This window comes from Bos taurus, chromosome 7 (assembly GCF_002263795.3).
Source record: "Bos taurus isolate L1 Dominette 01449 registration number 42190680 breed Hereford chromosome 7, ARS-UCD2.0, whole genome shotgun sequence".
Taxonomy (NCBI): Eukaryota; Metazoa; Chordata; class Mammalia; order Artiodactyla; family Bovidae; genus Bos; species Bos taurus.
This window is the reverse complement of record NC_037334.1, coordinates 43,197,613-43,210,269: the sequence shown is the minus strand read 5'-3', so window position 1 is coordinate 43,210,269 and position 12,657 is coordinate 43,197,613. Positions and strand designations below refer to the sequence as shown.

Below are 12,657 nucleotides of genomic sequence, written 5' to 3'. Positions count from 1 at the left end.
CTGAACCCCAAGCTGCTGTGCGGGTGCCCGAGGCACAACAAAAAAGGGGTTTGGCAGAATGGGTGGAGCCCCAGGGGTCTGGGGTTACAGGCCCCAAGCAAGGGAACCTCTACCCATGCCCCCTCCATACCAATATTGAGCCCCAGCCTCGGCAGCACCCCCAGAAGGTCCAGCCTTGTCATCACTTCCTCTGTGCTGGAGGAACACCCAGCCTCAGGTGCATCAGTGCTGACCACACTGCCCAGTAGGGATGTCCAGAGAAGTTGAAGTGGTGGGTGCTCGGGGCCCAGAGCCCAGTGTGTCCAGCAAGGGGGCACTTGGGACCAGGTAGGGCAACCGAAAGCCTCTAGACACGATTCTCTGACTTCCCGGGAACCAGTACCCTCAGGGGTGTGCACTAGGTGCCCTCTGGTGGTGGCTGGAGGGAATGGTTGGCCAGCAGCAGCCCTTCTGCCCCAGCCCCTTGGTTTTCTGGAACCAGTGGCCTCAGTTGCTGTGAATGAGGGCATCTTCTCTAGGCTGTGGGGTGCAAAGTACCTGTAAAGTGCCCCTACTCACCCCATGGGCGCTCAGAGGAACCAGAGCAGCAGGTGACTTTGTGACACACCTGGTCAGCAGCCTGGTGCAGTGGGATCTGCTGAGCAGAGGCATGTCCATTCTACCTCAGAACCTACCAAGCCTCAAACTGGTGGCCAGCGGGCCTAATTTATCCACATGGTATGTAGGGAATTTTTGCCAGTGTTGAAAAATGCTTCCCTTGTAGCTCAGTTGGTAAACAGTCTACCTGCAATGCAGGAGACCTGGGTTCAATCCCTGGGTCAGGAAGATCCCCTGGAGGAAATGGCAACCCACTCCAGTATTCTTGCCTGGAGAATCCCATTGACAGATGAGCCTGGCAGGCTAGTCTGTGGGGTCGCAAGAGTTGGACACGACTTAGCGACTAAACCACTACCACCAGATCTCTGGCTTCTCTGGAAATATGGGAAAAGCCAGCCCAACACTGAGACCCCTGCCTCTCCGGAAAAGCAGGGGTCCAGGCCCCTCATCCAGACCTGGGTCTGCAGGCCTCCAGAGGGCACCTAGGGGACCACACAACCCTGGGGCTTAGGCTCCCCAAGACCAGGGTTTGGCCCCATCCCCATTTGGTCCAGCTATTGGGGTACAGGATGGGCAAGCAGGCAACTCTCTTCTCCCTTGGAGGGTCTCAGGGCATTGGCCCTGCCCTTCCTTGAGTCCCCCACCCCTACCCGCTATGCCTCCTGGACAGACTTCCAGCTTGAGTGAGGCCCACCCAAGACACAGGAACTGCTTTGCCCAGGAGGGGGGTACCTGGCAGCTGGTGTGAGAGCTGCCCGACCTGGGGGCCCTATGGGAAGGATGCCTTGGTTTTGCCCAGGTTCCCTTCGAAGGACATAAACAGGCTTATTAGAAGGGCTGCTGCCTGAAGAGCCAGCGGGTGTCTTCAGTTCTGCTGCAGGGCTCCTCCTATCCCTTCCCACCTTTCCCCCTCACCTGGCCCCCAGCATTCCTGCCATGCTCTAGTCTCAGCCTCACCAGCTAAACCTCCCCATCTCCCGAGCTCTCCTGGTGAGTCCCAGGCCCAGCAAAGACACACAACAGAGGACAGAGGATGAGGGTCAGACTTTATTGTGAGCAGGATGGTAGGGAGTGGGGCTCAGGCCCAGCACAGCGGCTCTGAGACTGTCGGCCAGACTACCTTCCTCCTGTGTGTGCAGATGGGGCATTGGTGAGGGGGATGTGCTTAAGGCCTCCATGTGGTCAGACCTGCAGTGACCTGACAACACTGGCTCCACACGGCAGGACGCTTGGCACGGCACACAGCCTGGGACCTTCCTGTGACCTTCCACAAAGGGCAGGGACCTGGCTCCAGCCCAGCCCAGCCCAGCAGCCTCAGAGATGGACCTGGGGCAGGAGCCTTCACCCCTGCCCTGTGAATACATCAGGACACCAACAGCCCAGGGGACCAGTGGGGTAGGAGGTGCAGCAGGAGCCTTACACAAACCTCATGAGGCCTGGGGTGCTCACGAGATGTTTAAACAAGAAAAGCAAAGCTCCTAAGGAACAGAATTCTACACAGAGAAAATCCTACTTCAGTTTTTAAAAAAGGAGACAAAATGTGTAGTCTGAATGTACAACACGGTCTGCTTTTGCTGGGGGGTTTTCAGAGAGGGAAGAGCGTGGGGCTGTTCTCTGCGCTGCCTGTAGACTCATCCTGGTCCTGCGGGAAGAGGGGACTCAGACCAGCCCGGGAAGTGGGGACTCAGACAAGCCCGGGAGCAGCCCCCCGCCGCCCCCTGCCATGCCCTCCCCTCCCCTTCACCTCTCAGCTGGAGTTCCTCTGGCGAACATTCTTGTCTTTGTCTTTGTCATTCAAGGGGTTCCCACTGCTTTTCCTAGGGGCAGAGGAGTCCTCAGGAAGACGAGACTGGGAGTCCCCACTCCTTCACCCCTGCACCCCCTCCCGGTGGATCGGGGTCCCAGCCCCTCCCCCACCCACCCACTCCCCAGCAGGGGACTTACAATGGAGCAGAGCCTATGTCTTCATCTGAGCAGAGCAGAGGCAGCCACATGCAAGAGAAGGGGCAGGCGTCAGGGGTTCCCCACACCAGACCCCTCACTGGGTGGCCCTGACCTACAGCACTCTGCCCTCAGCCGCCCCTGGGACAGGCACCCTCACATGGGCTGTCTAGGGTCTTGGTGGGTCTGGTACCCTGGAGCACCCCTGCAAGGCAGGTGCCTGGCCCCGGATGCCCCACCAGGCAGCCCAGTGAGGAGGAGAGGAGAGGTCAGGTCTCATGGGCTGGAAGACTCCCTGCCAGGGAAGGGAGCGCATCCCCGCCGAGAGGCCCAGGGTCCCCCACCCAGGAGGGAGTGGAAGACTGTGGCACCGGCTCACCATCCAGGACCTCGTCTGGCTTCCGCCTCTTCTCGTAGATGAAGATGATGGTGACCAGCACAAGCACCTCGGCCACGATGCCCAGGAAGGGCCAGAGGGCAGCAAAGCGGTTGCGCACGCGCAACGTGATGGCTGCCTGGCTGGTGCCCTCCAAGTTGGTGCCGTTGCACACGTACTTGCCGGGGTCCTCCTTCAGGTCCACGTTGGGGATGTGCAGCTCTGTGCGGCTCTCTGAGGAGACCACGAAGAACTTGCTCTGGGTGCTGTTGGTGATGACCTGGTCCCCAGATTCGCTTTCCTTGTACCACAGCCAGTTGGTGACTGGCGGGAAGGAGTCCGATTTGCAGACCAGGATCACAGTCTCCCCCTCCGTGGCGTGCTCCGACTTCTTCACGGCCTTGATGCTGGGGGGTCCTGCGGGGAAGAGGGCAGTCTGGAGCCTGACCCCCAGCCAGAGATGGTGGTGGGGCTGCCCTGCCCCAGCCCCCAAGGTGGGATCTGCGCCTGCCCCCACTCCCCTTGGAGCCTACCCTTCACTTCCAGATCGGTGCGGCCCGCGTGCTCCGGAAGGAAGATGCAGGAGTACTGGCCTGAGCGGTCTTCTGAGTCCACCCTGCAAGCGGATGCAGGGAGCAGGGTGAAGTGGGCAGGTTCCCGGGGAGGAGGGACCACACCCAGGAGCCCCGGCCTGGCTGCAGTCCAAGCCCATGGCAGCTTCTGGAGCTGCTCCCTGTGGGTCGCAGGGCCCAGCGAGCCAGGAGTGGGGTAACCCAATCCACAGGAAGCAGGAAGGTTCTTGAAGGTGGTGGAGTCTGGCAGCCCGGGAACTTCCCTGGATCCTGGGCCTCAGCCATCTCCACACCCATCTGTATGGTGGCCCCACTTACTCATACTCCGTCTTCAGGTCAGGCAGGGCGTCCTCCTTCAGCACCTTGCCCCCCTTCACCCAGCGGTGGCCCACAATCTCAGTGGCACTGTGATTCAAGGCACAGGTGAGTCGTGTTTTGGAGCCATCATTGTCTATGTTCGTCCAGATCCTGCTCCCTAGGGAGCCAAGGAGAGATGTGAAAGGCATCAGGAAAATCCATCCGTCAGGAGAACCCATGGTGTCAGTCTGCCATGGGCCCCAGCCCCCTCCACAGGGGAAGGGAGGCCAGGGCTAGTCCCCAGAGTCCAGAAGCACAAGGGCTTTGGAAGGTCCTCCCCTGGGATCTGGGGCGGGACTCTGGGAGAATGGTCTTCACTGGCCGGGCCGCAGGTCTGGGGGGAGCAGCAGCACCCACCTCATGCCAGAATAAGGACCAGGACAGTGAGTGCTGGGTCTGCCCCCTCTGGGCGGCCTGGTATACTCCCCCCTCCCCCAACCAAGGCAAGGCCACCATGAGGGTCAGGTGTGCTCAGGCCATGGTGCTGCAGCAGCCCAGCTGGATGTGCCTGCCTTCCAGGAGGCCACACCTGCCACCAAGCCTCCATGCAGAGTGTCCTGCCTGGACACTGGGGCGATGCCCAGCAGCCATTCCACTTCGTTTCCAGCCAGGCAAACCTCCCCATTTGTTACGACCTTCTCTTTAGGAACCAAAATGCGAAGCCACTTAGAACCAGATGGTCAGAAGCAGGTGGATGGTTCTGGAGAGGGGAACTGGGCTTGAGCTAGGGAAGGTCCCTCTGCAGTGACCAAGGCAGGACACTCCAGACCTCCAGGCATTCAGGGAGGAGCCAGGAGGCAGACCAGAAGAGAACCCCTCTTGGGGGTCGGGCTGTGCCTCCAGGTGCTGACCTTCAGCCATGTCCACACCACAGCCCTTTCCCAGCACTGGGAGCAGGCGTCCCGGGGACACTCCCGTCAGCCCCCTGGGATCCGTGGCTGAACAGGGCTCTCACTGTGCCTGGGGACAGTGGACTTTGTAATAAAGCTGGCTGCCAGGTCATCCACCAGGAGGTCTGTTTCTCTGGAACCATCACCCACACACACACCCCCGAGGTGTCCCTTGGGGAAGGCCATACTCCTAGGGTGGATGCGCAGAATAAGCCAGCCCAGGGGTCTCTGGCATAAAGCACAGCCCAGGGCTGCACTGGGACAGCTCAGCCAGCCAGAAAGCAGCCCAGGCCGCCATCCGGACTCCTGCTTCCTCAATGGGGTCACAGTGCCATCTGACAGCGCAGACAAAGCATTAGAAGCTGGTGGAGTGATTGGAGATGGTGAAAACTCCAACTGATGCCCAATACCCCAACCAGGGGCCATCCTAAGAGCACAACCTGCTCAGCCCCCCACTCCCCACTTCTGTCAACACTGACTCCCAGCCACCCAGGAGACTGGGTGGAACGAAGTGGAATGGCTGCTGGGCATCGCCCCAGTGTCCAGGCTTGAGGCTTGAATCCCAGGACAGACTTCACAGCTGGGCTGCCTTCGGCTTTAGGTCCTGGGTGGGCTGGCTGCAGGCTGATCCAGACCCCAGCTCTAGTTCTGGTTCGGGGGACACCAGCTTCCTTCAGGTGGAGGAGGGAGACCCAAGGGAGCCCGTGGACAAGACACTGGACGGCCCGGTGGGGTCTCTTTCTGAGCGCCAGTCCTCACTGCCCCACCTCCAACCACCTGCTGGCTTTCTTTAAAAGAGGACAGGGTGTTTCAGAACACAGGCCAGCAGGGCTTGAAGCAAAGGAGGCCCCTTGGCAGCTCTGGGTGCCCTTGCCCCGGGACTCTCCCACAGCAGCACCTGCACATGTGCGCACACAGGTTGTGTAGGAGAATGTGCCTGGAAGGCCACAAGGCCCAGGGACAGGCCCACCTTCAAGTCTAACCACCCAGGGCAGCCCACAGGCAACTCAGCCCCCAGGCTAGGTGGTGACAGGAACAGGGGTGTGAGGCTGGATACCACCTCTGCGCCACTTTCGAAGGCTTGCCTCCAGTCACCCGTTTCTCTGTCAAGATTTCCCAAGATTGCAAAACCAGCAGCTCTGTGCAGAGCTGGGAGGTGAGTCAAGGCAGGAAGTGAGGCTGGCAGTCCCCATTCTCCCAGAGAAGGCCCTCGGACTCAAGGGTGCTAGGAAGGAGCTCAGGCAGGTATTATACAGGCCCCACCCTGCCTCCTGAGTGAGAAAAGAAGTGCCCTAGGCCACCTCCAGGTGGCAGCAAGGTGAGGCCTCAGCTTTCAGAGGGGCAGAGGCAGGGCCCCAGCCTCACCCAGGGCGTCTACAGGAGCCAGTGGGGCCAGAATCAACCAGGAGGGTCTCCCCAGCTGAGGCCCTGCAGGCCAACACCCCAAGCTTGGTCAGAGGGCTGCACACAGCAAGGGAGTCATCCTACCCCGAGTGATCTGCCCCATCCCGGTTGCCCATCAGCAGGGCTGGGTCCCTCCTGTGCGTGTGTGTGTGGGGTGCAGTGGATGCAGCCACCCAAGGCCACCACGAAGGATGTGACACCTGCGACACTGACAGTCACCAGGACAGGGCCACAAGGAAGGACGCCTCCCAGTGCCCCTCAGGAAGCACTGACGGGAAAAGCAAGCCTGACCCCCAGCCAGCCCAGCACCAGGAGGCCCGGGCAGCACCCCCAGGACTCACAGGGACCCCGGCAAGAAGCAGCAGAGCCCAGGAAGGGAGGGCGCCTGACCCTCCTCCTTTCCTGGCCATGTGACTGCAACCCACGTTCTCAAGTAAAGTCACCTTCATCTAAAAACAGCCACCCCTCCTCCGTGCCCACTCAGCAGCCGGGCCGGGCGCAGGGCCAGGCAGGCCTTGGGACACAGCCCAGAGGGAGCTCCTGGGACGAGGCAGACAGGAGACCACCTCTGGAAGGCCAGCCCGGGCTGCTCACCCCTCCACTGTGCTGGCGAGGGGCCAGTCCTTCGCTCAAGACCCAGACAGGGACCAGCGAGCAAGCCCCTGCCTGCCCACCAGCTGTGCCAGGACCAGGGGACCCTGCACATCTGGACGGCAGGTCCCTCCCAGCAGGAACACTGTCCTGGGGCCTCAGGTGACAGAAGGGCCGAAGAGGCCCCTGAGGCAAGTTTCTGGCTGACCTGGCCAGGAGAGGCAAAGACTTCCACGAACGCCCTCACCCCGGGCAGAAAAAGGACATGGGACCCAGACTTTTCGGTCTCTGCCAGAGTCCCTGGAAAAGGTGGAAAGTGAAAACGGAGGATGAGGCAGACACTGCCCCAGGACTGACCAGTCCTGACCACCCCACCCCTCACCCAGTACGTGTGTGTGTGTGTGCGCGCGCGTGTGTGTGTGTGTGTGTGTGTGTGTGCGCGAGCAGTCCACAGGGAAGGGTGATGGACCGCCGGAGGAATGGCCCTCTACAGAGGGCCACAAAGGGCCTCCTGCCCCACTGGCCAGTGAGGCCTACACCTGGAGGGCGCTAGCTGCCAGGGCCTCACCCAGAGGTGGTCAATAAAGGGCCACTTTGATTATAAGGAAGAGGAAAGAGGTGGACTGAGATCTTGGATCTTAAAGTGGGTCAGGAGCAACCAGGGGAAGCTTCCCCAAAACGCAGGCCCTTCCACACCCTAAGGCAGCTGGCGCCCTGCTCAGAGCCCACCTGTTCCCGCCTCCCCTGGGGAAGAGACCCAGACCCTGTTGGTTTGCACTTTGTTCTCCGTGTGCCGGTCAGTATAAATCGTTAACCCAGAACCAACTGTGAAGCCTCGATCCACACAAGAAAAAAAAAAAAAATCTGTCTTTCAGGCAAAGAGTCTGTGGGGCTTTCTCCAGGAAAGGCATGCCTTAATGTATTTTCAGGCGAGCATTCTCTAAATCCGACCTGCCCACCAAACAGGCTGCCTCTACCTTAAGGAAGCTTGGCAAACAGAGCCTCGTGTTGAAGAGTCTGTAAAAAACAGACGTCTGGGCCCCCCACACTTCCTGCTCTGAGTCGGGTGGCTCACGGTGACCTTGGAACACCTCCCCTCCCGGCCGGTGCCTCCACTCCTATCCCGGTAAAAATAGGAGGGTGGACCATCGCCACCTCCTCCTGGGCCCTGAAATCGGACAAAACTGGAGGAGGTGGAGTGTCGGCCTCCTCACAAAGGTTTAAGTGTTTCGGCGACCCCAGGGGTTGAGCGCACGATCAGAGTGAGACATGGGACCTAAATCCTGGCAAGAATGCGACAATCCCTCCGGCCGAAAAGCCGGCCCGCCTCAGGGGCCGTCACGTGCCGGGGAGCCGCGGGTCCCCTTGGGGACAAAAGCCCACCCACCTCCCGGATGACAGCCAGTGTCTGGGCGCCAGGGGTTCCCCTGCGCCCTACGCTCCAGCTCTCCGAGCTGGAAAGGCTCTTCATAAGATGCCTCGCTCAGATCTGCTTCAGCCCGGAGTCTCCCTCCCCACCCCCCCTCCCCGGGCCTGGGTCTCCCTCCACAAGCCGGGTTCTACTCCCCTGGGGTCTCCCACCCTCCCCCAAGCGGGGTCTCCCTCCCGGGTCCGAGGTTCCTCTCCCGCCCGGGCCGGGGTCTCCCTCGCCAGGCCGTGGATCCCCCTCTCGCAGAGGCCAGGATCTCCCCTTGAGCTGAAGGCGAGCTGCTCCCTGCCAGCTCGGACCACCGACAGGCTTCGCGCCCCCACCCCAAGGTCCTGACCTGCCCCGAAGCCACCCTGGGCACTCAGCAGCACGAGCCCCAACACCGCGATCTGACCGGCCGCCATATCCCGCCGTCCAGCCGTCCCCGCGCAACCGCTGCCCGCGGCACTATAAGAACCCGACAGTCGCCGGGCGCGCGCACGCAGGCAGCGTTGCGGGCGGGGCGCGTGCACGGTGAGTCGCCTACCACCTGCGCACGCGCACGGACGCATGTACGCACACTCCAGCCCGGCCGACTCATTCGTTCTACGGAAGCCGAGTAGGCGGAGCCGTGTAATCACCCGGGTGAGCTACGCCCTGTGTCCAGGGGCGTGGTTACGTTGCTAAGAAACGGGGCGGGGCCTGGCAGGCTGGGCCGGGAGTCTCACCTCTTTCTGGCTTGATTTACGCTCCAAGTAGTTAAAATGCTCAATTTCTGTGTACTTTGCCCCAGTGCAAAAAACTAAAAAAAGCAGCGACGGAGGCGATGAGGATCACTGTGAACAGGTAGGCTATGTCCCCTGGGGTGAGATTGCCAGATTTAGCAAATACAAATAGCCCGACAGCAGTTACATTTAAATTCCAGGTGAAGGATGAGTAATTTCGTAGTGTAGGTGTTCAGTGCAGTGTATGCACACTGCTTTGCAAGGAAAGTATCATCATTTGTCCGAATTGAACGTAACTAGTCGTCCTGTATTTGGCTGGACTGCATACCCTGAGATGCCCGTGTTTTACAACAAATACTTTGCAAAATGACACACACAAAAAACAGGGTATATAGTATATAGTCTTTGTGGCCTTGGATTAGGTAATTTCTTATGAATGTCACCAAAAGCACGAGCAAAAACAACAAAAAATTAGATATATTGGAATTCATCAAAATTAAAAACTTTGGGGGACTTTCCTGGTGGTCCAGTGGTTAAGACTCCGTGCGTGGGCTCTAGGGCACGCTGGCTTCAGTATTTGCAGCTCTTGGGCTCTAGAGCACAGGCTCAGTGGTTGTGGTGCATGGGTTTTGTTGCCCTGAGACATGTGGGATTTTCCTGGATAAGGGATCAGGGGTCAAACCCATTTCTCCTGCACCCGTAGGTAGATTCTTTACCACTGAGCCACATCAGGAAAGCCCTTAAAAACTTTTCTGTTTCAAAGTAGAAAGTGAAAAGACAATCCACCTGATGGAAGGAAATACTGGTAAAGCATATATGTGATAAGGGATTTGTACCTAGAATATATAAAGAACACTTACAACTCAACTTTTTTTTAACTCAACTTTTTAAAAAGTTTAAATGAAGACAGATAACCCAATTACAAAATAGAGGATCTGAAAACACAGCTTTCAAAAAAAGACACCTAAATAGACAACATAAACACATGAGAAGGTGCTCAGGGGCGGGCAAGTGGAAACCACAGTGAGACACCACTTCACAGCCACTATAAGGTCAGGAAATAATGAGATAGGGAAAGTGGAGCCCTGTGCAGGGCTGATGAGGAGGTGGAACGAACTGTGCTTCCATTCCTCAAAAGGAGATGAAGTGATAACTTAACCCAGCAATGCCAGTCCTAGGTGTGTGCCCAGGAGAACTGAAAACTCGCTACCACGTGGAGGGACCCTGAGAACACGATGCTCAGTAAGAGAAGCAGACACAGAAGGACACACAGGGTGTGATACCACTGAAGGGAAACGTCCAGAACAGGCCGATCCACAGACAGGGAGCAGGTTCCTGGTTGTCAGGGGCTAGGGGAGGAGATGGGAAGTGACTGCTGGAGGGGACGGGGCTTCCTTGTGGAGTGATGGATAGTTCTGGAATTAATTGCGGTAAAGTGTGCTCAACTCTGAATGTACCAAAACCCTTTATGCTCGAATGGGTGAATTGTATGGTAAGTGAATCATCTCAATTAAAAAATGGGGTGATGTGGATCAGGAGGCCTCTTGGAGGTGATGATGTTGGAGGTGACCCATGAATGAGGAGGGGGCAGCAGCCAGGGAAGGACTGAGCTGTGAGTCTCGGGGCAGCCTTGTGCGGGGGAGTGATGGTGGGTAGCTGGCTGGGGCCGAAGGAGGTCGGGGTGGTCAGCTGACAGAGCCTGGGCTGGAAGGGCGTGGTAGAGGAGCCTGGACTTGCTGATATGGAGGCGGTGAGGGAGGGGAGCCGAGGACCCTTCCTGCGGCCAGCAGGGCTGGGGCCTGGGACTGGCAGGCTCAGCGAGCCCGCAGGGAGCAGTATGGAGATGGACGTGCTGGATGAAGGAGGCAGGCTGCCAGCTGGCCTCAAAGCACCTCCAGGCCCCTACAGAACTCTGGGCCCCCTGCCCACCCGGAGTGGGGCTGAGGAGATCTCCGGGCTGCCAGGAAGGCTCTGTGTTAATCGAACAAAGCAGCGGCTCCCTGCAGACCTGGCTGTCCTGCACCCACCGGACCCCCTCTTTGCCAGTTCAGGATGGTGGTCCCTGTCCCCTTTTGCTTCCAAGAAGAGTTTTTTCAGGATCACCCCGGAAAAGGTGGCCAGATTTAGCAAATAAAAACAGAGGACTCCGAGTTACACTGGAATTTCAGATCTTCCAAAAATCACGAATTATTCAGTATAAGTATATCCCACGCACTGTCTGGTTTATACTTATATTAAAAATGATCTGTTGTCTGTCAGAAGTTCAGATTTCACTGCAGCCCTGTATTCCATGGGCCCTTTGTGATGCCGGACCTCGGAAGCTGTAAGGGCAGAGAGCAGTAGCTGGAGACCTAACCGCTGGACCACAGGGGCCAGCAGTGCGGGGCTGGGTTCTGAGTCCTTGCCTGCCTGACCAGGATGCAAAAGGTAAAGAGTAAAGTCCAAAGTTTATTGAAAATAAAAGTCCCTGTGGAAAGATGCAGGGGCAAATTCAGAGAGAGAGTCATTCCTTTGGGAAGTATTTAATTCCTTTATGAGTAGTGTTAATCTCTCAGTCATGTCCAACTCTTTGAGACCCTAAAGAATGTAGCCCACCAGGCTCCTCTATCCGTGGGATTTCCCTGGGAAGAATACTGGAGTGGGTTGCTATTTCCTCCTCCACGGAATCTTCCTGACCCAGGGATTGAACCTGGGTCTCCTGCATTGCAGGCAGATTCTTTACTGACTGAGTCAGGGAAGGGTGCAGTTTTCCAGATCTTTGTCTTCTTTTTGGCCAATTGTATTGTTTTGACCCCCTGGCTAATTTGCCTCTGGACCCTCCCCTGGGTGCACAGGCACCCCTCAGTTAAGATGGATCTCATAGCAGAGGCTCATGGGAGGGGGTAACAGGACTCCAATACTTTGGCCACCTGATGAGAAGAGATGACCAATTGGAAAAGACCCTGAAGCTGGGAAAGATTGAGGGCAAAAGGAGTACAGGACAGCAGAGGATGAGATGGTTAGATAGCATCACCGACTCAATGGACATGAACTTGAGCACTCCAGAAGACAGTAAAGAACGGGAAGCCTGGTGTGCTGCATGGGGTTGCATGGGGTTGCAAAGAGTTGGACACGACTTAGCGACTGAACAACAAACTACTCATTATGGGCTGGCGTCCCCTACCTTTCTGACCCCATGAAGGTTTCGCCCATGTCTAGTGTCTTCTTTGCTCCAAGGATGGGAAGTGTGTGACCTCCTGACCCTTTATTAATAACAGCCTAGTCCCAATCTGTTCCTGCCATAAAAATGCCCGCTATCTGGTTATTTACCCCATCCCTGTTGCTGTGTGTATGTTTTTTAATTTTCATTTATTACTTTTGGCTTCACTGGGTCGTCATCGCTGCTTGGGCTTTCTCTAGTTGTGTGGAGTGGCGGCTACTCTCAAGTTGTGCTGCACGAGCTTCTCATTGCAGTTGCTTTTATTGTGGAGCATGGGCTCCAGAGCACATGGGCTTCAATAGTTACGGTGCATGGGCTTAGTCACTCTGAGGTATGTGGGATCTTCCCAGACCAGGGATTGAACCCCTGTCTCCTGCACCGGCAGACAGATTCTTTACCACTGAGTCACCAGGGAAGCCCTCCATTAGTTGGTTTTTATGGAAAGGAGTCAGTCATGAATATGTTGTCCTGGAGCCCGTTTGTCTCCTGCTTCAGGAAATGTAATCAGGGGGCTGGTGATGCATGGACTCCTGGAGCTCATCTCCTTACCCCGGGATGTGTGAACAGAAGGCCAGCTGTAAATACCTAGCTTGGGGC

The 12,657-nt window shown here is 57.6% G+C and overlaps 1 protein-coding gene across 1 annotated transcript; it reads right to left on the bottom strand.

Annotated features, from left to right (window-relative positions):
- Positions 1-1,631: 1,631 nt before the first annotated feature.
- Positions 1,632-8,609, bottom strand: BSG (basigin). The gene is made up of 7 exons (NM_001075371.2): positions 8,495-8,609; positions 3,805-3,961; positions 3,448-3,530; positions 2,918-3,331; positions 2,542-2,566; positions 2,342-2,414; positions 1,632-2,239 (listed from the first exon to the last, which is right to left on the bottom strand). Exons 1-6 carry the CDS (start codon positions 8,559-8,561, stop codon positions 2,345-2,347), a joined length of 816 nt encoding a protein of 271 aa, NP_001068839.1. The 5' UTR covers positions 8,562-8,609; the 3' UTR covers positions 1,632-2,239; positions 2,342-2,344.
- Positions 8,610-12,657: the final 4,048 nt, after the last annotated feature.

Bases quoted from the DNA above. Each gene is read 5' to 3' on its own strand.
- BSG (NM_001075371.2), bottom strand. From the start codon at position 8,561: ATGGCGGCCGGTCAGATCGCGGTGTTGGGGCTCGTGCTGCTGAGTGCC. The intron at 3,531-3,804 runs GTAAGTGGGGCC...ATCCGCTTGCAG, and splicing joins GACCTGAAGACGGAGTATGA to GGTGGACTCAGAAGACCGCT. The intron at 2,567-2,917 runs GTGAGCCGGTGC...TGCTCTGCTCAG, and splicing joins GCCAGACGAGGTCCTGGATG to ATGAAGACATAGGCTCTGCT.